Source organism: Capsicum annuum, chromosome 3 (assembly GCF_002878395.1).
Source record: "Capsicum annuum cultivar UCD-10X-F1 chromosome 3, UCD10Xv1.1, whole genome shotgun sequence".
Lineage (NCBI taxonomy): Eukaryota > Viridiplantae > Streptophyta > Magnoliopsida > Solanales > Solanaceae > Capsicum > Capsicum annuum.
Window position 1 is genome coordinate 19,356,496 of NC_061113.1, and position 25,093 is coordinate 19,381,588.

At 35.2% G+C, this 25,093-nt stretch overlaps 1 protein-coding gene across 1 annotated transcript; it reads left to right on the forward strand.

Annotated features, from left to right (window-relative positions):
- The first annotated feature begins 17,579 nt into the window (after nucleotides 1–17,579).
- On the forward strand, nucleotides 17,580–23,289 carry LOC107864663 (GDP-mannose 3,5-epimerase 2). Its single transcript, XM_016711101.2, has 7 exons — nucleotides 17,580–17,920; nucleotides 20,052–20,462; nucleotides 21,421–21,514; nucleotides 21,606–21,735; nucleotides 21,821–21,953; nucleotides 22,578–22,785; nucleotides 22,871–23,289. Exons 2-7 carry the CDS (start codon nucleotides 20,053–20,055, stop codon nucleotides 23,024–23,026), a joined length of 1,131 nt encoding a protein of 376 aa, XP_016566587.1. The 5' UTR covers nucleotides 17,580–17,920; nucleotide 20,052; the 3' UTR covers nucleotides 23,027–23,289.
- Nucleotides 23,290–25,093: the final 1,804 nt, after the last annotated feature.

Consider the following 25,093-nt stretch of genomic DNA (forward strand, 5'->3'; position numbering starts at 1 on the left):
ATATTACCACTCTCACAAAGGGAGGTTCACTACACACGCACCAACGTCACTGCCACATAAATATTTATTTAAAAAATATCACGACCCGAGTCGAAGCCCTGACCGCGACGGATATCCCGATCCATGAAGGCCCGGGCGCCCTTCTCTATCTGGCAATCATACACACATTCATATAATATGAAGGAAAATACAGAATGTAAAACAATACGGAATCATGATCAACTTTTATTTCAAACTGCTCAACACTAAAATGAGTTCATAAAGATCAACAACATCTAACACTAATCTGCAAAATCTACTAACTAACAATAATCTCTGTCTGAAGATTGGGACAAGGCCCCCAGTCGGACCATAAATTAAAATAAAATAACAATGACTTATACATTAGGCCTTCCTGAATAAGTAGGCTCACCAACTGCCAATCTCTGACCAATCAATCTATGGCTTAGAGGGACCCCGAGATTGTGTCTCGAATCCTGAAATATAGGGGGTTAATACAGATGTATTGGTATGTGAAACAACTCAAAATAGCATATTTTTAATACAAAATAAATGAGGGCATTTCATAAAACAATGACCATAATATGTAAGTAAAGCACATGGGCATACTTTAATGAGCCCCAAAACAATTCATTGAAACCATGACTCACTCTTTGCTATTCTTCTGAGCTAGTCGGTACACCCAACAAATTTGAAATTCCATGGGCTATGTGGAACCCCCCTAACTCGGAGGCCAAGCCTCCAATCCAAGTAGTCGCCAGGGTTGGAGTGGTGATACGCCCCATGTGTGCACACCGCAGGAAATCCTCCCCATGTGAGATATCCTAAAAATGTCCTTCATGTAAGATCATATATCATAAGTTCCGCATCGGTAACTACAATTTTTGGTGATGAGCCTTTGCACTCAAACGCCTTCATCGAGTAATATACTAATTCTCTTACGCCCAACTTTTAGTTCTTTAAAGAAAACACATTCATACTTTTCAAACATTCAACACTATCTTGTTAAGGGCATGGAATCGTCGAGTATCGTCATATCCTGGCTTGCAAGTCAATCAAAACACATCATATCAATCTGTAGCCCTTTTCACGTGTCATCATGCTAATGACCACCAAAAATTTTAAACATCCAATGAGGGAAAATCATGCAATAGGTTTTCATATTAAGCTTACATCAAAAAATTCCCCTCTCAAGGGTACAACCACAATGTGGCATGTTATATTTATATTTATCAAAACCCATAGAGTTGTAAATTTTGACACAATAGACATTTTTTATTCAAAACCCCCCTCTCAACATGTAACAAACCATATCATACCATATCATTAATAAAGGATTCACTCACAAACTTTCTTTGAGAAAAATCATATATTTAACTGATCCACAAAATTTGAAAATCAGAGACATCATAAAGGAGAGGGAGTTAGGTCATTCATGCTCTCAATAAACTTGACAAAACACACAAAGTCATACATATATAGTTATAGTTCAATTTCCATGAGAAGTGATTCAAGAAAACATGTATTTTCATCAAAAAGATCCCATGATACTTCTTTTCGAAACCATATCAAACACTTCATTACAAAACATAATTGGGGATTTTTAAATCTTAATAAGACATTAAAACTTACGTCCATGGTATTTTTAGAGTAGTCTCACATACCTTAGATTATAAGATTTAAAAGGTGAACCCGAATCTTGATCCATTTTCTTGAAATCTTGAACTTAAGGATTGATTCTTGATTTTCTTGTTCTTGGAGGAAATCCTAGTTTGATCTTGTTTTGAGAGTGAAGAGTATTTTTTATGTGGAAAACTGATAGCAAAAAGGATTATAACGCTTAGGATACAATTTATATTTGTGGGGTAGGTTTTAGGTTGAGGAAAAGATCAAAATACCCCTAAAAAGACCAAAGAAATCACAGATTTTTATCAGTTGATGGCTATGGTTGATAACCCGTCACTCAGGTGATAGGTCGTCACTTTTGGGCTGGATTTTAACACTTACTACCCTACGATGACGTCTATGGATGATAGGCCGTCACGTAGTTGATAGGTCGTCAGCCTCATCATCACATTTTGGCAGACAGACACTTCGAAGTAAAATGAGCATAACTTTCTACTCCAATATCGGATTAAGGTGAAACCAGTTGCGTTGGAAAGAATACTCGAAGAACTTTCATTTGATATATATTAGGCCCCCTAATTCGATATATACAAGAATTTATGGTCGATGGAAGTTGACCAAAGTTTAGACATTCATCAAAACTTAATCAATAAAAGAGTTTTCAACTCGTCTTTAAGTTTGGGGATTTTTGTGACCACAATTCATATTCAAAGGTATTCACACACTATATGATTTATCATCACATATATATTAACAAAGAATCATTGGGTTCGGGTCTATACGCGTAAAAAAGGACGGTTTAAACTTTAGCCCAAAAGTGCAGGGTGTTACATTATCCCCCCTTGGGATCATTCAGCCCCGAATGATGAGTAGTGACTTTTTGAAGCTCTAAAAGTGTAGAATAAATAATGTAACATCGTATTGTATATTTTTCCTCAACAAAATATGTGAAGGCAGACAATGAGCTTTATGATAACCCTTAAGGAAACGTGTAAGCATGAAACATGAGATAACAAAACTTGACATCGACATGATCTTGGCATGTGTTTTCTGGAACATGATCAAAACCTTGTAAGATATGAATTTTCCCAAGAATCCTCTGCCTGATTATGATTGGTACAAGATATGAGATGATATTCTTGCGGAACATAAGAATAGAAAATATTCTCCACCTTACCAGATATAATGAAAAGACTTAAACTTAGAAACACTACTTGTCTACGCCCCAAACAATAAATTACATGCCTTATCATTTTCAACTTACAATTCTCCCAATACACATCTAACCACAGGATTTTGAGTCCCACTGCATAGTACTCCTATGTTGAAGCCTAATTCAGAGAAAAGAGGTGCTAGTTTAAGCTATGTGACTCCAAATTCTACACCCATTTAAGAAAATTTACTTCACCTTCTCACTACTATCAAACACACTCAAGTTTTAAATCAAGGAGTACTAACCCTACAACGCATTGGTTTGTATTTTCAATAATCACAACATTCAAGCCTAATCATTACTACACCCACTACATGGATCTCCCCACTAAGACCATCCAACTCAATCATTCTTACTAAGGTTTTCTGTACATAACCTCTTTCTTAACTATCTCAGGTAACAAAAGTTCATCTTCTTCTTCCCCCTTCTCCTATAGCCTTAGCTTAAGAAATCACATCAAAATTTTCATCTTAAAAAACATCTACTCCCCTACCTAACACACTACTACGCTTCCACAACCACCATCATACTAACATACAGAGGGTCATTAAGAGACCCGAGCATAAGCATCATGAATGGAAGTAACATTTGTCAGACCACAACTTATACTTATTGCACTACTCAAGGAGCGACATGAGGTGAAGATACGATAAAATAGACACGAAGTGCTTTATATATCAAGTGTCCAAATCATAATTAAAGAGTCATTTGGCATAAACACAACACTACATAACTTCTTTGGACAGACCACAGTGAGAAACATGGGTGCACATATCATAAGGTATATGGCATAAAGCCGAAATTTATGTAGTTAACAATTAAGACAAGGATTGCCACTTGACGCAATTGATCCTTATTTAAAGAACTAAATTTTTTCATAAGTTAGCATAAACTTTAGCACTTTGGCTAATCCCGGCATAAAATGATTCAGTGACATATAGTTTCATAATTCTTCTTAGAACTAGGTATGCTGCGAGACATAGATCTGGATCATGAGCAACATAACATAGAGCTTGGATAATTGGAATATTGGAGAACTGAAGGACATTATTGCTTCTTGTTTGGAGGTCGAAACATGCCATGAGTTACATAGAGAGATCAAACCTTAGGCATAGGCAAGACATGAATACATAAGAAATTGGTAAATGTCCATTCAAATCGAAGTATGAGGAGGTTGCTTGACTAGGAATTGATTTATCATGATTATTACTAGAAACTTGCCACCACAAGAAAATTCAGGAACTACTTTAATCCATCATCTCCCCCTTAGACCAAAGTCACACCCCTAGACTTGCAGACATAACCTAACATCAAAATCTATAGCCACAACTCTTAATGCAAAATGAGATATCACCATAAACTTAAACTCTAACTCTCCCTGATGAACTATGCTCTGAAGGCCTTGCTTTCCGAAAAATGCTACTCTTAACTTTCACTAACCTCTATAGCCATCACTCTACAACTTTCACTCTCATGAACGTACGCATCCACACTCTTTATCACAAATGGGTATCAATATACACATGAACAAATACTTTTCTTAATAATTATATAAAGATACTAAATTCTTTCTAGAACCTCCTCCTTCCAGGGAGACTAAATCGTAATTTCCTCCAACTCCCAAGGTCATTAACTTATGAGTACCATCCTCATGGCATAGACACCCACGATTCTAATCACTTAACACTCTATCTCCAATTCCTTAGAATGCTAGCTTTACACCTCTAATCACACAACTCACAACTTAACAAAAATTGCGAAACTATACAAAAGGCACATATTTTCTACCTATATTTTCTCAATTCTGCTATAATGAACACCATACAACAACTCCCTAGACTTCTCTATACTCCAAGATCAAGAATTAAATCTAGGTACACTAAACACTTATACACATAAAACTTTTTCTAACAACTTGCTACCTGGGGTTCAACTTATTCCTTTATACTCACGTTCTTATCCACTTAACAACTCAACCACAATTTGTCGTTCTAACACTCATCCCATGCATATAAATATATCATAATTGACCACTCATTTTTCCACCAGTTTCCAACCTAGGCTATTGCACATGTCCCATCAAGCCTACAAGTTCGCTCCCTTAAAATACACATCATTATTTTTAAGCTACTATTTTTATCACCACACTTCACTTCTAAGTTCAAGCCTATTGTCTAATAACGTCAATTATATGAAGCATGACATATACTATACTAACCAATCAAATAGAAATATCAACCTAAATCTCATATTTCATTTAACTGTGGCCCATAAGTTCATCCTCTCCACGATATCATTTCTACCCCTCAAAATCTTCTACATACATCCTCCCATGTAGTACTAATTTACAACTACTAGAGAAAAGACAATTAAGGGACTAAAGTCACATAATAGGGATAGTCGATCTAAATCTTATATTATAACCCATTACAATCTTATCTACTTATTCCACTCCCTCACATCATATTTACTTACCCATGCATATATCACCACTACCTTCAAAATTCCATATACAATAATGAATTTCTACCCATAACTTATTGACTAATCTACCCCTTTCCATTCACAACCTATGAACGATTTCTACAACCACCATACCTATCCATTCTGAGATCCTTCCCTATTTTGAATAAATAATAATCATATCTTATCACTTTTTTCACAGACTACCATACAAACTACAAATATCGCTACCACATTAGTCTATCACTATAAAATGGCAAACACCCTCTCAATCAATGGTTATACAACTAAAACTATTTATTTACACAAAATTCACCCCCACTCTGACTTCTAACCTTGTGACTTCATATCACTAACTACTTGGCCCATCTCACTACCAATAGGTCATGACACTTTAACATATACTACTAATCGGGTGGAAATACAACTCTAATATTCTGCTACACATCATTACCCTTATACATGACGTCCACAACAAGAATTTTATAAAAGGAGACTGGATACACTTCGTACCTCAGGCTGAAAAGCACAATTTCATCAAGATAAAGGTACACACTTGAATCAATACACCTTGAAGAACTAATTGACTCCTCTTAAGTCCTTGTGCTATCTCATAAATTTTATGGATAACTCAATCCGAGAGAACCACCACATTGTGGGAGCTAGACTCTTAGACTTGTATCGCCTCGATAATGAGGCATGACCCATGAAATTAGAATAAGGAAAGAATTTTGGATAACTTTCTTATGTACGACGCTATAGCACAAACTAGAGTATGAAAGAATAAGAAACAACTCCAAAATTCCCGGTAGCCTCCTGATTATAAGTGTGGTGCACAACACACCCATAAGCAAGACTCTACTAGACATGATTTCGCAGAAACCCTGGGATCATGAACTGTTCTTTGATACCAAGTTTTTCACGACCCAAGCCGAGGCCTTGGCCATGATGGGCATCCCGAACCGTGAAGGCCTGAGTACCCTTCTCTATCCGGAAATCATACATACATTCATATAATATGAAGGAAAAATATGGAATGTAAAACAATACGGAATCATGGTCAATTTTTATTTCAAAATGCTAAACACTAAAATGAGTTCATAAAGATCAAGAACATCTAACACTAGTCTGTGAAATCTCTACTGACTGAAAGTAACCTCTATCTGAAGACTGGGACAAGGCCCCCAATCAAACCATAAATCAAAATAAAATAACAATGACTTATATATTAGGCCTTTCAAAATAAGGGAGGCTCACCAACTGCCAATCTCTAACCAATCAATCCACGGCTTATCAGGACCCCGAGATTGTATCTCAAATCTTGAAATATAGAGGGTCAATACAGATGTACTAGTATGTGAAACAACTCAAAATAGCATGTTTTTAATACAAAATAGATGAGAGCATTTCATAAAATAATGATCATAATACGTAAGTAAAGCACATGGGCATACTTTAATGAACCCCAAAATAATTCCTTGAAACCATGACTCACTCTCTGTTATTCTTCTGAGCTAGTCGGTACACCCTATAAATTTGAAATTTCACGGGCTATGTGGAGCCCGCCCTTGACTAGGCGGCCAAGCCTCCAATCCAAGTAGCCGCCAGGATTGAAGTGGTGATACCCCCCATGTGAGCACACCGCAGGAAATTTCCCCATGTGAGATATCCTAAAAATGTCCTTTTATGTAGGATCATATATTATAAGTTCTGCATCGGCAACTACGGTTTCCGACGATGAGTCATTGCACTCAAATGCCTTCTTCGAGTAACCTACTATCTCTCTTAAGCCCAACTTTTAGTTCTTTAAAGAAAATACATTCATACTTTCCAAAAATTCACACTATCTTGTTAAGGGCAGTGAATCATCGGGTATCTTCATACCCTGACTTGCAAGTAAATCAAAATACATTATATCAATCTGTAGACCTTTTTACGTGTCATCATGCTAATGACCACCCAAAATTTTAAACATCCAGCGAGAGAAAATCATGCAACAGGATATTGAGCTTACATCAAAACCTTTCCCTCTCAAGGGCACAACCATAATGTGATCATGTTATGTTTATATTTATCAAAACCCATAGAGTTGTAAATTTTGACACATTACACACTTTTTATTGAAAAAATCCCTCTCAACATGTAACAAACCATATCATACCATAATCATTAATAAAGGATTCACTCACAAACTTTCTTTGAGAAAAATCATACATTTAACTGATCCACAAGACTTGAAAATCAGAGACATCATAAAGGAGAGGGAGTAAGGTCATTCATGCTCTCAATAAACTTTACAAAACACATAAAATCATACATATATAGTTATAGTTCAATTCTCATGGAAAGTTGTTCAAGAAAACATGTATTTTCATCAAAAAGATCCCATGATACTTACTTTTCAAAACGATATCAAACACTTTATTACAAAACATAATTGTGGATTTTTAAATCTTGATAGGACATTAAAACTTACGCCCATGATTTTTTTAGAGTATCCCCACATACCTTAGATTATAAGATTTGAGATATGAAACCCGAATCTTGATTCGTTTTCTTGAAATCTTGAACTTAAGGATCAATTCTTGATTTTCTTGTTCTTGGAGGAAACCCTAGTTTGATCTTGTTTTGAGAGTGAAGAGAGTATTTTTTATGTTGAAAACTGATAGCAAAAAGGATTATAATTGTTAGAATATAACTTATATTCGTGGGGTAGGTTTTAGGGTGAGAAAAAGACTAAAATACCCCTAAAGAAACCAAAGAAATTATAGATTTTCATCAGTTGACGACCATGGTTGATAACCCATCACTCAGGCGATAGGTCGTTACCTAGGTCAGCACTTTTGGGCTAGATTTTACCACTTACCGCCCTAGGCTGACGTCTAGGGCTGATAGGTTGTCACGTAGTTGATAGGTCATCAGCCTCATCATCACATTTGGCAGACAGACACTTTGAAGTAAAATGAGCATAATTTTCTATTCCAATATTGGATTAAGGTGAAACCAGTTGCGTTGGAAAGAAGACTCGAATAAATTTTATTTGATATACAGTAGACCCTCTAATTCAATATATACAAAAAGTTGTCATCGATGGAAGTTGACCTAAGTTTAGACGTTCATCAAAACTTAATCGATTGAAAAGTTTTCAACTCGTCTTTGAGTTTGGGGATTTTTCTGACCTCAATTCATATTCAAAGATATTCAAACACTATAGTATTAATCATCACACATATATTAACAAAGAATCATTGGGTTCGAGTCTATACACGTAAAAAGGACGGTTCAAACTTAAGCCCGATAGTGCGGTGTGTTACAATAAATGAAGCCACACACACACACACACATATATATAAATATATATATATATATATATTATAAGACCCCGCAAAAAAATTCTAAGCTTAAGTCAGTCTTTTAAGGCTTGTCAAGGGGTCCCAGACTTAGAAAAATTTAGCTAAGTGTCCATACTTAGTGCTATTTTAGCCTTCAAAAGTTGGCAATCTAATTTCATGACCCTTATAACCTTAAAGTATCGATCTTTAGGTTGTTTTATGATCATGAATGTCTATAGGTGTTCTTGAATAAGTTTTGAATTTTTTGAACTTTGTTTGAAGCACCTTTGGAATCCCAAACCAGTGAATCAAAGCAATCTTGGCATGCTGCGTCGACTATCGCGTTGATAAATGTTTTCCCCACCTCCCAGCGTCAAATTTTAGTAAACCGATGCGGACTCGACGCGATGCGTTGGCCATCACGTCGATGCCAACGATGTGGTGCGTCGGCCTGCGCGTCGATGGTTCAATTTTTCAGTTATTAAAAGCCGCGTGTTTGGGGGTAATTGGGTCTTTTTCTCATGTCCTTCATCCCCCATAACACAAGATTTAGCCCTCAATTAGCAAATTATATTCATTCTTTCTTAGAACACTCAAGAACAGAAACCCTAGGAGATTAAATTCAACATCCAAGGCTCAAGGTTTCCACCATTAATCTTCAAGGATTTAGAAACTAAGGTATGTGAAGTGTTCATCAAAGGATCCCTTCCTCACTTGGAGTCCAAGAAACTCTTTTAAAACTTTGAGCAAAGTGATTTCATGATTTCCATGATTGAATTTAAGTGTATTCATGATTATAATGTTGATTGGGTTTCCAATCCATGACATAAGTGCAAGATTTATGTGCAAATCAATTATTATGTATGTATTATCATGTGAATTCATGTTGAAGTCTTAAAATTTGAGATTTGAAAGTGAATCATGATGCTCACTTATTGTTTAATGTTATGTGCATATTCTATGCTCACCAAGTGCTTGATGAATTGTTCATATGAACTAGTAAGGGGAAAAAATCATGTCATGCTAGTTTATGTACAAGTTATACCATGCAAGTCTTTGATAAAATGTCCTTATAGATGCATTATGAATCAAGTATGCATTTTTATTCTAAGCAAGATCATGTGATTCTTTATTTTCATTCTATCGAGTCCTGGGGGTATTTAATACCCAACAATTTAGCTGTTTACCTAGAGTCAGTGTTAGTTACAAAATAATCTCAAGAGTGACTCGATTAGTAGAATTCAGTCAGTTACAGAAACTTAGGAAATCTCGGTAGTGTTCGTAACTCAGTCACAATACTCAGTTCAGACCTCAGAGTACTCTGTACTCAGTCAGTTAACAGAATTTAGTAGTGTTCCATCAGTCCATGGAACTCAGCAAACTCAGTACAGTTCAGCCAAAGCAGTAAAATCAGTAACAGTACAGTCCAACCTAGTACATACTAGAAATCAGTTCAGTGTCTATTCAGTTAGGAGAGGATTCAGCACCGAGCAAACCCAGGGATAGGGGCATTCCTGCCCGCAGAGGGTTTGACCCTTAGTAGCAATCCCTGTATTACAGAACTACGTAACCAGCGTAGGTTGAGATATCTTCCTGACAGATATTATGAGGGTTGATATATCTCATTCGAGTTATCCTGCCAGCGAGGGTTGAAGAAAGAGCTTCCTATCAGAGAGAATTAACTTACAACTTGTATCTACCCGTGGCACGATATTGACACCCTTTCAACTGAGGTTACAGTTTAGACCCCAATCTAATTAGAAAAGGGCATGTCGGTTAGATGATTACCTCTTACAGTCTCAGTTTCAGTATCAATCTCAGAATAGAACTCAGTTCAGTTCTACAGATTCAGGACTATCAGATATAGTCTCTCAGTTCAGTACAGGACTCAATATAGTTTCGCAGAATTAGGAATGTCAAATACAATTATTCAATTCTCAGTAGTACAGTATCAGTAAACTTAGATATTAGTAAATCAGTATTCAGACTCAGTATTCAGTATTATCACGATCTCAGTTACAGTATACATTTCATGCATGTACTCTTATTCAGTTATATTCATGTCATTCAGTCAGTATTGTTCATGCATATGAACCCATGCATTTCAACCTACCTCACTTAGCATACCAGTACATTCAAAGTACTGATGCATACTTTTCTCTACTGATGCATACTTTTCTCTTACGCTATCATATCTTATATCATAGGTTTAGACGCACGAGCTCCCGAGCACCCTTAGCAGTTTAGATATCCAGTAGTCAGAGATAGTGATGGGTCCTTATAGTCCGAGGATATGATTATTATTTCAGTTTATTTTAGTAGTCGAAGTTAGTTGGGGACTTATCCCATCAACTCTATATTTCAGACAGTTTAGGGGCTTTTTCAGACTAAAGTATTTTCAGTCAGTTGTTCAGTTTTCAGTATTAATTGTCAGTTTTGGGTATTGTGATACCTTATTCAGTATTATTCAGTATTGAACCTTATGGCAAGTCTCCGCCTATTTTTGCATATTTACAGTATTGTTATTCAGTTATTACAGCAGGTACCAGTCATGGGTTAGCTTGTGGTTCTTCTAAATTATGAGCACCGGTAGCATCCAGAGTACAGATTCGGGGCGTTACAATATATATATAATAAAAATAATAAAAATTAAAAGATCCCTTTCTTCTTCACATCCCTCACCCCTCCTTCTTCTTCAATTCAGATCCCTCCTCTCCCGCCCCGCTTTTCCAGACCCCTACACCTATTTTTTTCTTCTTCTCAGACCATGCCCTCCACCCCCACCTCCACCCCCACCCCCTTTCTTTCTCCCTTTCCAATCCCCACCATTGCTACGAAAATGCCTTCCCCTTTAATTTTTTTTTCATTTTTCCCATTAACACCACCAAGAGAACAACCATAAAGACATCAATTTAAGATTTTTCCACCATTAAAATATTATTTCAACCTTCATATCAACTCCCTCAATGTTTTTAACAATCAAAATTAACAAGAAATTGACAACAAACTGCCTATGATGTCAAAGCTTGGACAAACGATTTTATCATTCCAGAAACGATCAACTTGAAGAGCATCATCAACCACCCTTCTGTTCTATTTTTCATAATCAAATATTGGGTTCAACCACCCTTATCAAAAGGCAAAACAGAATTATTAAAACAGCAAAGTTGTCAACTTTGATATAATTTTGACACAAATTTCCTATCAAGTACCACAAATTTCATAATTTTTTAACTCCAAAACATAAAAACTCCAGTTCACAAACTTCTCAAAACATTCAGTTTCACCTTTTACGAAATTTCCTATGGCTTCTTCAACATCTGATACACTAGCTCGCTCATGTGCCTACCCCTTTTCAACATTTCCTCAGAGCACTCAAGTGCTTCTTCAACTCTCCCACGGGAGCACAATCCTGTGACCAGAATTTCCAAGGAATGGTAGTGTGGACAGTTCCCTTTACGCATCAGGTAATTTCATAAATTAAACTCAGATCAACTCTTCGTTTCCACAGAAGAATTTCATCAGAGTCACAACTGTACGTGCCTTAGGCAAGAAATTTCTGTCGATCATTCTTTCGTAAAGAGCAATGACACCACCAACATCATTTGATCTTATCAATCCCCAAAACATAGTGTGGTAAGTTAAATAGTCAAAGTAAATAAAGAAATGGGATGGGTGGGGTGGGGGGTTACGAAAAAAATAAAAAAACGATGTTGGGGGTAGGGTGAGGGTGATGGAAATGGGAGAGGGGGGGAGGGGATTAAGAAGAAGATGAAGAAGATGGTTACTTTATATATATATAAAGAAAAAAAATTATAAAATTTAAAAGATGGGCCCCACCTTTTTTCACGTTTTTTTAATCATCTACTCGCTGACTTTTTAAAAATTTATCACGTCAGCAGTTAGGGTGGTAAAAAATTCATTTGAAAGTTATTAAGGGTGAAATATAATTACCCATATAGTTTGAAATCTAAAGTAAGTTTTGGCGAAACGTTAAGGATAATTTGATGTCTTTTCTCTAATATTAAAATTTTATACTATTACTACAAATTTAGAACAATGGACTTTCAACAACTTTCAAGAATTCAATTACTTAGTTCCCTCCGTCCAATACTATTTTTACGCTCTTGACTTATATGCATGTTAAAGAAATACTCGCCCGTATCAAATTATTCGTCCTAAATTTCTTAATTTGATTTCTTATTTTACTTATTTTTTTTTTCATTAATCAAGATAAGATAATTTTTTCCCCATTATACTCTTAATAATTGATTATTCCTTGTTACTAACATTGAATTATCAAATCTTGAAAAATGTTGCAAAGACTTTGATAATCCTATAATCCTAATTATCCATGCAAAAAAATGTTTTGGTATCAGCCATATAATAACTCCATCAATATTGGAACTAACACGACACAATTAATAGGGGCAAAATGGTAAAGTTACATTATTAATCATTGTTTTCTTAATAGTTGTGTCAACTCAATTTGAGACGAATAATTTGGGACGGAGAAAGTAATAAATAATAGAGGTACTATATCATTCTTTAAATATAATAAATTAACGTCTTAAAAAATACATTAGGTGATAAATAGTAATTAATAGGTAGGGTAGAATTGATAGAAAAAAGGTAAATAATTCATTGATTTTTCAAATTGAACAAGTATTGTTAAACAACTATTTTTAATAATATGAACAAATATTAGTGGACAAAGGAAGTAATTAGGACAGATGTCAAACGTGATTAATTATATTTAATTTGGTCACCAACTCACCAATCATATGATAGAAATGACAAACTAATTCTTGTTTTATGCTATTAAGTGCTTATTTAAACGTAACTCTAACCTCAGAAGGAGATTTGATATTATATGACAAATTGCTTTTGTTTTATGCTAAGTGCTTAATTAAGCGTAACTCTTAACATTGAAGAAAATTAAAACTTGATAGGTATAAGTTTCTTTTTTTTTGTTCGGTCACATTCATTTTATGCATTTTAAAAATTTTAATTATCAAAAATAATACTTCTACACAGTATTTTAATGTTATTTTTAAGTATAAAATTTTTATGTTTAAGAAACAAAAGAATCAATACTACATTAAATTTAAATTAAATTGTGTTCGCATAGACTAAACACTCTGAACTCACAAATATGATAAATTGATAAAAGAAAATTAAAACTAAAAATCTCAAATTAAAACTTAATAACAACAAAATATATTCACATGCAGAGATATGTTTATCAGACAATTATATTGCACAAATAGAATTAATATTGTTGCATCATACATGCATGTATTTTAAATCAGCCAGTTAGCTAGAGTAGGAAAATGCTTGTTCAAATCACAAATTTAACTCCCTTAGATTTTTGGCTTCACTACTCATAAAGAAATGATGAACTGAACGTGTTTATTTTATTTTGATTATTTTAGCATATTTTTCATATTAATTTTTATTTATGTAGATTTTTGGCTTTACTACACATAAAGGGATGATGAATTGAATGAGTTTATTTATTTTGATTATTTTAGCATATTTTTCATATTAATTTCTATATATGTAAGATTTTTGGCTTTACTACTCATAAAGGGATGATGAATTGAACGTGTTTATTTTATTTTGATTGTGTTAGCATATTTTTCATATTAATTTTTATTTATGTAGATTTTTGGCTTTACTACTCATAAAGGGATGATGAATTGATTGTGTTTATTTATTTTGACTATTTTAGCATATTTTACATAGTATTAATTTGAGAAAATACATGGTTTCCCCTCTAAAGTTGCAACGAAAATTTACTTTAGCCATTAAACTTAACTTATAATTATTTACCCCCCTAAACAACTTTTATATGAATTTTGTACCACCCTAAAATAATTATACCACTTTCACTATGGAGAGTGCATCACACTCGCGCCACGTTAGAGCCATGTCGTAGCCACGTCGGATCCACGTCAATGCCACATAAATAAATTATTTTTTAAAATAATAAATATATATTATTTTTAAATTATATATATATATATATATATATATATATATATATATAATTTTTAAAATTTTCAACTCCTTTTTCTTCTCTTTCTCTCCTGTGCCTTCTCCGGCAGCCACCACCACCGAACTCCGGCGAGTTTAGCCTCCCCACGTACAGCCTTCTCCCTTTCTCCACTTTTCCGCCACTGCTTCGCCGGAGGCGATGGCCAGCGAAGCTCCTAGTGGTTGGTTGGAATTCGGAAGACGTCAAATGCTATGGCGGCTCCCCATAATTTCATATATGGAAGTTAAACGAAGTGGTAGTTAAAGGGCATATCGATAATTTTATTCTTAAATCTACAAAAATCTTATAAATCTCCCAAAATATCTTGTGCTTTGGTATTTTTTTTATCTTACAATTTCTTCATGTTTTGATTTCTGTTTAATGTTTTTTTTCCTTTTCAATACCTAAAAGTTGGTAACTTTATTTTGTTCTGGTCATCTTAATTCCATCTGTAAGTTCATTGGTTGCTTAATTTTGGTTTAAAATTTGCTTTCTATTATTTTGGATCTTCCTTACATAATTGTCTGCTAATAAAGGTTTAGTTATATGCTTATGTTGTCGTTAACTATTTGTTCATGTGTTTCTTGGATCAGCAGTCAGCTGCTTTTCTTGTGAATACTAAGTAATCTAAGTTAGTAAAGTTGATTACATTATGCGGTCAAAACAGTATTTTTAGTGTTGTTTGATGTTGATAATTTTCCATTTGATTTGTGTTTTCCTTGTTTGGTGTTGTTTGAAAGGAAAAGACATGGTGGGTGGGAGGAAGAAGAAGAAATAGGGGTGGTGGGGTGTGAGGAAGAAGAAGAAATGGGGGTGGTGGGGTGTGAGGAAGAAGGAAAAAGAATAATAATTAAAAATATTAAAGTGAGCCCCACTTAAATTTTTTTTACACTTTTTTCCCACTAAAACACGCTTTTATTTTTTTTTGGCCACGTCAACCATTAAGGGAGCAAAATAATACATTTTAAAGTTCATAAGGGGGATAAATAATTACGAGTTAAGTTTAATGACTAAAGTAAGTTTTCGTTGCAACTTTAGGGGGGGAGGGGAATGTGTCTTTTCTCTATTAATTTCTATTACATGGTTCTTTCTATTGGGAGAGAGGCAAAAGCACAATCAAAATGTTAGACAGGATAGCAGCGAAAGAATACCCAAATCTAAATTTTGACAAGCAAATTCAAGCAAAATAAGGTAATATGGCAGTAAATAAATCACCAGACAAATACAATAAGATAAGAATAAAATCAAGAACAAGAGACACCAAATTTACGTGAAAAACCCTTCAGTGAAGAGTTAAAAATTACAGGATCAAAATCTCCATTATAATCACCAAAGAGTTACAATATTTTTCTTCAAAATGGCCACCAAACAAGTGTCAAACAACAAGCAACAATACATAAACCACAACACCAAATACTAGAGAAATAAAGGAGCGAAAATATCAAAACGCAGCTACTGTTCGGGAATGAAGAACAGGAGCTACAGGCCACCAAACCAAACTCCGTCATTTTCTAATCAAAGATTGAGATGAGAGGAACAAGCAGTCCAAAAATCATCTCAATTGGACAAGAAACAAAACGGAAATCGCAATTTGAAGTTGACAGCTATGACTGAATTTTTTAGGCGAAAATCAGCTTTCTTTTCTCTCTTGGGCTGCTGAAAACTCTCTTTTGTGATGTTGGAATAAGACTAAAAAGAAGAATATATATGACCCATAATAATAGGTCTATGGGCGAAAAGTTGGTTGGTCCAAATTGAGCTTCATTTATCTATATAGGAAGGGGAAAAAACCCAATAACCCAACACATTCTTCGAAAAATTCTATTTTAATTATTTTGATGGATTCTTTTTGATCTGCGTACTTTTTTTTAGTTTCAGTCGAAATCATATAACGACAATTCTTATTTGATATATTACTGTACAAGTATTTATAGTTATGAAACTTCTGCCTCCTGTATAGATTGCGTATTAAATTTCGATAAGTAGAGTGTACACAGATCTTATCACTACTTAATAAAGGTAGAGAGATTGTTTCCAGAAACCCTCAGCTTGAGTAGAATCAATCAAAGTAAATAAGAAAAGAGAAATCGACAACGAAGAAAACATAACAACTATTATGGAAACAATAATAGAAAAAAAATAGTGCAATGATTAAAATATCGTAAACGACCTATGATGATATACATAAAAAATAAGACACCAGAAGAATAAAGCTAATACTAAGACATAAACCACCAAAACCTCAAACCATCGAGAAGCAAGACAATACTCCACAATCTACTAATCTTCTATCCTAATCCGTAACTTTTACACAGTCTTATCTAAGGCCATGTCCCCGATAAGTTAAATTATGTTATGTCCTGTCTAAGCGCATCTTTCGGTACTTATTTGACCTACTATTGATTTTTCTCTTACTCACTATATCTAACTTCTCGCGCATGTTCAAACGTTCTTAACCTTATTTTCATCTTGTTCACAACAAAGGTCACTCCCACCTTTGCTTGGATATCTCCATTCCCTAATCCTACCAATGAGGATTAAAACTTTTCAATCCTATGATGAGGCTAGACTTCCTCATAATTGACGTACTTCACACTTCACTTGATCGAGGTCTCGAGCATTTCACTTTCTCACCTCCACGAGTCTGTGCAGCTTCTTATCTCCTTTATCCCCTAATTCAACATGCATGCATTCAAAAATTTCAAAAATTATCGTATTTATCGTTATAACCGCTAATTATGAAATATTTTCTTTCTGGAAATCACTTATTCGAGTATTCCATAAAAAACCTCATTTAACTAAAATCTATGCAAATTTGAATTAATCATGCAATTAAATTTCGAACATCGAATATCGAATGATAATTATTAAAAAATAATAATAATGTATTAAATGAGCGTGTGAATGAAAGTCTTCATGGCCTAGAATTATTACAAAGTACAGACCAATGAAAATGGATTTTGAAGATGATTGTTCAAACCGACTCTATTCCTAGTATGCTTTATATTCCACATCAGATATACAGCCCCTTTTCCGTCTCTATAAATTCTGGTCCACATAAAGAATATTGCCTACTATATTAATCTTGAACCAGGAAACCCCTGCAACTTGGAAATTGTTAACTAGCTCTATAAAGATAGAGATCCCCCACCCACCCCTCTTCCCCCCAAAAAAGAAGACATAGCCCCTTATCGTTATTGAGTTTTGCCATTTCCTTCAAGACCTCAAAAGTCCAATTTTTTCAAGGTATTTTGCACTCTGTCTTCCTTTTTTTTTTTTTGTTGAGGTTTTAATTTGGATGTGTTTTCTCTTTGAATCTTTAATTTTAATTTGTGGGGTTTAAGGGTTTTTAATGTGATTTGATTCTTTATAACTTTTCCGAGGTTGCTTTTCTCATTTTGGATTTTTTGAGGTTTTGGTACACTTGTTGCTCTCTCTCTCTCTCTCTCTCTCTTCTTTTATCTTAATATGGAAAAAAATTCTATCCTTTTTGGTCTATTTGGTATATCAATACATTTTTTCTGTGTTAGTTGGGTGTTTTGTGTGGACTTGCTGAATTGTTTAGTGCTTAATTTGTTGTGGTGCTGCAATAAGGAATAGTTTTTAGTTCTGTTTATAAATTTTCTTGTTCTTTATGCAAATACTATATCATAATGTTGTGATGTGAATAAGCCTTTGTTAAATGAATCTTGTTTGTTTTCCTTGTCCAAAATAGAGAATCTTTTATTGTTTTGTGGTGTATTCTTTGTGTTCTGTTTAACTGGCTGAGATAGGGTGGTTCTACTAGTATCCCTGTTTGTCTACCTATACGGAGTTAGATTTCGCATATGCTCACTCGTCTAACAGTAATTATCTCAGAAAGTTACTTTCGTCGTTGTAAAAAATTGGAATCAAGAAGAAGAGACTTTTTTACATAAGAATGATTAATTGAGTGACCATCTGAGCAATCAAAGCTCCCTATTTGTGGGAGGTTCAAATTTGCCGATGTACTATTTGGAATGACTTAATTTTGCCAAAAGTGCATTTATATCGTTGCCTTTAGCAAATTGTCTCATACTTGTCATTTGGCATTAATGGAGCTCGAACGTGTTTAGGGGTGGACTCCACGTGTTCAATTTATCCGAGGAAGAGAGGTCCAATTTATTTTTTTCAGGTTCTGTCTATCATTGAGAAGTTCCATTAGGGATCAAGGGCGAAGAGCGAGACATTTTCCAAATAACGGGGCAAAATTAGACCAAAGTATAACGGATGGCAAATACTATATCTTGATGCTGTGATATGAAAAAGCCTATGTTAAGTGAATCTTTTTTGTTTTCCTTATTGAAAAGAGAATCTTTTAGTTTTGTGGTGTTAGTTTTTGTATTTTGTTCGACTGGCTGAGATGGAGTGAGTATCCCTGTTTGTCTCCCTAATTGGAGTTGATTTCTTGTATCGTCACTCAACTAATATAATAGTAATTATCTCAAAAAGTTAAATTCTTTGTTGTGAAAATTTGAAATTAAGAAGAAAGATGACTTGATAATAACTATCAATTGAGGGATCATGTCAACCCCATTATTTCTGTGAGGTTCAAATATTCCCCTGTACTATTTCCAATGACTCAATTTCCCAAAAGTACATTTATGTCCTTGACGTTGGCAAATCATCTCATATTTGTCATTTGGCATTTATGGAGCTCGGGTGTGATTAGGGGTGGACTCCACGTGTTCCAATTTTCTTGCCAATTTTTCACTCTATGATTGAGGAATTCCATCAAGGTTGAAGAGCGACGAGACTCTTTCCTAACGATGGGGCAATATTAGACCAAAGTATGACGGATAGAGAAAGTGAGATGTTTTGAATAGGACTGGGAAAAATTCGACCCTTACCCTTTTCTTAATGTGATTTTTCAAATGCAACTCCTAGCGTACAACAACAACATACCCAGTATAGTCCCATGAGTGAGATCTACGGAGGGTAGTCCCATGAGTGAGATCTACGGAGGGTAGAGTGTACGGAGACCTTGCCCCTTTCTTGGCAGGTAGAGAGGCTGTTTCCAATAGACCCTTGGCTCAAAGAAAGCAATAAAGATTACAATTTCAAAGTAATTCCTAGTGTATTCAGATAAAATTTTATTCTTGATGTTCATTTTATGTGCTTTACACCTAGAGTTTGTCCTTCATCCCTACTTGATGTATGTCTTTGACTTCTTGTTTCGGTATTAACCACAAGGAGATTCACTTCATTAATGTTGTTCCTTCTTTTTGCAAGTATTTTGATAATCCGGTGAGTTTGATTCTGTTATGTTCCTAACTAATGCATCTAGACTCTCGAGATTGGCTCCATTTGACGTAGTATTCCCCACATTTTCCTTTTAATGATGGTATGTTGTGCACAGAATGGGAACTTCTGTTGAAACTAAGTACGGGGAATACACATATGAAAACCTTGAGCGGGAACCTTACTGGCCTTCAGAAAAGCTTCGGATATCTATTACAGGAGCTGGTGGATTCATTGCCTCACACATTGCAAGGCGTCTGAAGACCGAGGGGCATTACATTATTGCTTCTGACTGGAAGAAGAATGAGCACATGTCTGAGGACATGTTTTGTCATGAGTTCCATCTTGTTGATCTCAGGGTTATGGATAACTGTTTAAAAGTCACAAAAGGAGTTGATCACGTGTTCAATCTTGCTGCCGATATGGGAGGTATGGGCTTCATTCAGTCTAACCACTCGGTGATCATGTATAACAATACTATGATCAGCTTTAACATGATGGAGGCTTCAAGAATAAATGGTATTAAGAGGTTAGCCAATCTCTCCTGCTTTCTTAGGGAGTGTTGTTCAGTGTTTAACATCAGACGTGTTCTAATGCAAGTCACCTATGCTGTATTGAAGTGCTACTGGTTTTATTTGGACTTTTTTTTTCTCTTTTTAAGATGAAAGGGTTACATTAAATTATGAATATTTCACTTGCAAATTTATATATGACAACCATCGTTTGGCATTCGTTCATTCTAAAATGATGGACTTACCTTGGCAAGGTGGGAGATAGGGGATAATATTGCCATCTAAATTCAGTGCTTTAAAAAACCCCTCTGCAACACGCTGTCCCCAGTGACCGAGTAGAAGAAACCAATAATATACACATACTAATGTAAAAAGTTGTTTAGAATTTTGGGTGTAGGTTAGTACTGTAATTTCCTTGTAGATGGTTGAGTTTACTGATATCAATTTGTTATGTTAGACCTCATGTGCAGAAAGATGACGAAGTTTTTTCTATTTGTCGCACCCCTTTCCTTCTGTGGGCCAATTTTTTTTTACATCCGTAAGCCTTTTCTAATATCTAGTAAAATAAAGCAAAAAGTATTACTAGTCATCTAGGAGCACTGCAATCTTCAGTCATGTTCCTTTATGAGGCAAAACAAGGTGTAGAGACGGGATTTCAACCCGTGGTCTTAAAGTTTCGGGGCTTGGGTGAATAGACTGAAAAAGCTGGCTGACAAATACATTTTCATTTGGTTGATTCCTCTTGCTTTTGATATCTTAACATAACGTGTCAAAAAGTATATTTGTTCCGTGATGAATACCACTATAGGGTCCTTTCCTTCCTTATAGCTGATTCTGATTTCCCGTGTTCGTCCCCTTTGTTAAGTTAGAGTAGCTAAGGATACTACCCTTTCCAATTCCTTAAAAAAAAATCGAAAATTCTCAATAAAGGATATTACTGTTTCCAGAGATTGACCTTTCAAATTTTGGTTACAGGTTCTTTTATGCATCCAGTGCTTGCATTTACCCTGAATTTAAGCAGTTGGAAACTAACGTGAGCTTAAAGGAGTCTGATGCTTGGCCTGCAGAGGTTTGTACCTTGAATTAATATTAATAAGTGTCAGCTGTATTTGGAATTAGATGATCTGCAGTATTGATGACAGTTTTTATTATGACTTTAGCCTCAAGATGCTTATGGCTTAGAAAAGCTAGCAACAGAGGAGCTATGTAAGCACTACAACAAGGACTTCGGAATTGAATGTCGCATTGGACGTTTCCATAACATTTATGGCCCATTTGGAACATGGAAAGGTAATCTCGCTCAAGCAAATTACATGTCGGTACGTTGTCTTTTGTTTTTTTTGAGAAGTGTTCAACTTTTTGTTTAAAACTATAGGTGGACGCGAGAAAGCTCCAGCAGCTTTTTGTAGAAAAGCCCTCACTTCCACTGACAAATTCGAGATGTGGGGAGATGGAAAGCAAACTCGATCTTTCACCTTCATTGATGAGTGTGTTGAAGGTGTTCTGAGGTAACGTGGAACTCTAAACATAATAAGATTTCTCTTCCGGAATTTTAATTGAGAATACTGTGTCACTCAAATATGTAGTCTGTATGGATCTGAGCATCCCATGGTTCAATGCTTGGAGACACCTCCTTCCCTAAAAAACCCCAGGCCAAGAAAGAGAAGTGAAATAAATAAAAGGTTTTTTCAAGCAATGTGCCTCTGATGGAAGGTACACATATGCAATACGAATGACCACCTACTAAATTGAATCCTCCCTAGTCTCGAGTCCTGTAAACCAAATTTGAAGTTATCGAGAAGAGTAGACGACAGAGAATCCGAGAACCTCCTTATTTTGTATGTGAGCTTGGTGGGACTTGGTCCTGTGATACGTCAGAGATCATGGCAAAAAATGCAAAAGAGAGATTTTGGCTTAGTTTTGACCAACAATCTTGGGTTAAAAAGTAAAATATTCTTCTAATGGACCTTTCCCTTGGACCCCATGCCTCACCAGAAATAAATTTAATAGGAAATAGAGGCCCTTCAGAATATCGTTAATCCTAATTGGTGATGTTTTAGCATCTGGAACGAGTCAAACTTTTGTTTTGGAGATGCACTTCCATTGCTCAAACAAATTTATTCCCTATTTAGGTTAACGAAATCAGACTTTAGAGAGCCTGTGAACATCGGAAGTGATGAGATGGTAAGCATGAATGAGATGGCAGAGATAGTCCTCGGCTTTGATGGCAAGAACCTTCCTATCCATCACATCCCGGGACCAGAAGGTGTGCGTGGTCGAAACTCTGACAACACACTCATAAAAGAAAGGCTTGGGTGGGCTCCTACGATGAAGTTGAAGGTATCAACTTAGATCATTTGATCATCCTTTGGTGTTTATTAATTGTATAAGTGCACTTCTAATGTCTGTGTTCCAAATGATTCAGGATGGGTTGAGAATTACATATTTCTGGATCAAGGAACAAATTGAGAAAGAGAAAGTGCAGGGTTCCGATGTGTCCGCTTATGGGTCATCCAAAGTTGTGGGAACACAAGCTCCGGTTGAATTGGGCTCCCTGCGTGCTGCCGATGGCAAAGAGTGAAGTAGATAAAGCCAAGTGACTATCATTCAGTATGCATGAAAGCCATCTTGTTAGTTCCACCATGTTTTGTCGCGTGGAATGTTTACCTATTGATATATTTAATATTATGTGCTAAAGCAGTTTTATTTTTTCGCTACACCATATTGCACCTGCCAAATAATGCCTAGAGATGTAGTCAGCATATGCTTGCATTTATGGTATTTTCTGAGTTTGTATGAGACAGCCATTTTCTATCAATCTATCGTTTTCTTGCTCCTTCCAAATTTTATACAACTCCTTGACTCTTGTAAGACCGCCGTCTTTGTTGCACTTAGCAGTCAATGAAGTGGGATTAACCATGTGATATGCTAGGTGACTTTTTCCTGCTTGCCTAAAATTTCGTTGGAAGAGCTACCTAGTAGCTGTAACAGTCGGAGGTAGGAAGTACTTGATGCAATAGTCGAGGTGACACGAGCTGATTCATTTTTGTGAAGCACCTACCGGACATTAAAATGACTATTATACGTTCAAATGTTTAGAAGAACGAAGGAAATGAAGAACAAAGCTCATCACTTTTGCTTTATAGTTGTTTGAATGAAGCATTGTTCATACAGTCAGTGCGTAAAAATTACCAGATTTTCTTTTCTTGCTGACCAACCATGTCCAAAGTTCCATGGTTTTGTACTTTGCTGTCGCATTATCAATATGTTGTTTAGTTTCTAACATTCTAACAAATGAGACTTGCCATTTTGTACTAAAGAGCATGTGGTACGATATAGAGAGCCAACATCATGTCTTGTATTTGTGAATTATTATATGAAAGAGAAGTAGCAACATACTCCGTGTAATTCTACAAGTGGGGTCTCGAGAGGGTGTGTGAATGCAGCCTTACTCCTACCCTGTGAAGGTAGAGAGACTGTTTCCGAGAATTGCTATTTGAAAGAGGTGAAGAGCAAATAAGAACTATGTGTTACATAGCCTCTTGGAAGACTGCAATTTAAACATAGTCGAAAATTATAACGTACTTAATGTTTAGTCGCCTCAGAATCAACTTGAGACCTACGAGATTGAAGTTCAAATGTCCAGTCCCAAACTTAAGGCCAAAATGTTTGTAGCTGGTATATTGCGTTTGCAATTCGAATTTTCTGCGTTGACAAGGAATAGTTAGAGTCTGATGCGTTTGGATGATCCAGTTTATAAAATAGTGAGTAGGTTTTGTATATTCAAGTATAAATATACATGTCCTATATATAATATATTAATATATATGTATGTTTGTGTGTAAGTTATGTATATTTTGGTCATATCGATAAATTAGTTTGGCCGAATTTTGGCAATTTTTGTAATTGACGACGTGTATGATACTTTTCGGGGAAAAAAAAAGAAAATCAAAAAAAGATTGTACTCGCACTTTGTAGTTGTGTCCAATATTTGGTTGGTTGATTAAGCATTATGTCAATTTATAGCTAATTGTAAAAGCTTATATAAGCAATTAAGAGAATTAAATGTATGGATAACTATAACTATTTTGAGATGGGTATAAGTGACAAGTTGCTTTCTATATCTTTCTACCTAATTATGTTGTAGTTTCATTCTCAATCTACCTTTTATTAGTCCACCATGTATACCAATGCACTTGATCTTAGGATTCTATTAGCAAACAGAAGTACACTGTGAATGATATTTTTCTCCTCTTAGACAAAAACAATTAAATAGATTTCTTGTTTCAATATAGAAAAGATTTGGAGTTTAGATATTGTTTGTAGGTTCATTTTGTGTGTATAGGTGGTCTAAAGGTCTGAGGCCCATAACAGAGGGTAAGCTTCTAAAGAAGGGTGTGCGTTACATTTCAAGCGAATTTTGAGATGAAAGTCAAGAATCTTACATTTCAGAATCAACTGTTTAGACGCCTTTTGAATTTAAACCTAAGAGACAAATACGTGTAGGTCTAGGCTCAAGCGGACGCCGGACAATACTAAGGGATCCTTTGGTATGCGGAAAAAGGTGGGGTATCTCAGGATTAAGTTTGGAAAAAATTTATATTACGTTTGATTGACGGTATAAATTATCATGGGATAACTTAGTTCA

Coding starts and splice junctions, on each gene's coding strand:
- LOC107864663 (XM_016711101.2), top strand. CDS start 20,053: ATGGGAACTTCTGTTGAAACTAAGTACGGGGAATACACATATGAAAAC. Junction 21,515..21,605: donor CTGATGCTTGGCCTGCAGAG/GTTTGTACCTTG, acceptor TTATGACTTTAG/CCTCAAGATGCTTATGGCTT. Junction 21,954..22,577: donor TGTGTTGAAGGTGTTCTGAG/GTAACGTGGAAC, acceptor TTCCCTATTTAG/GTTAACGAAATCAGACTTTA.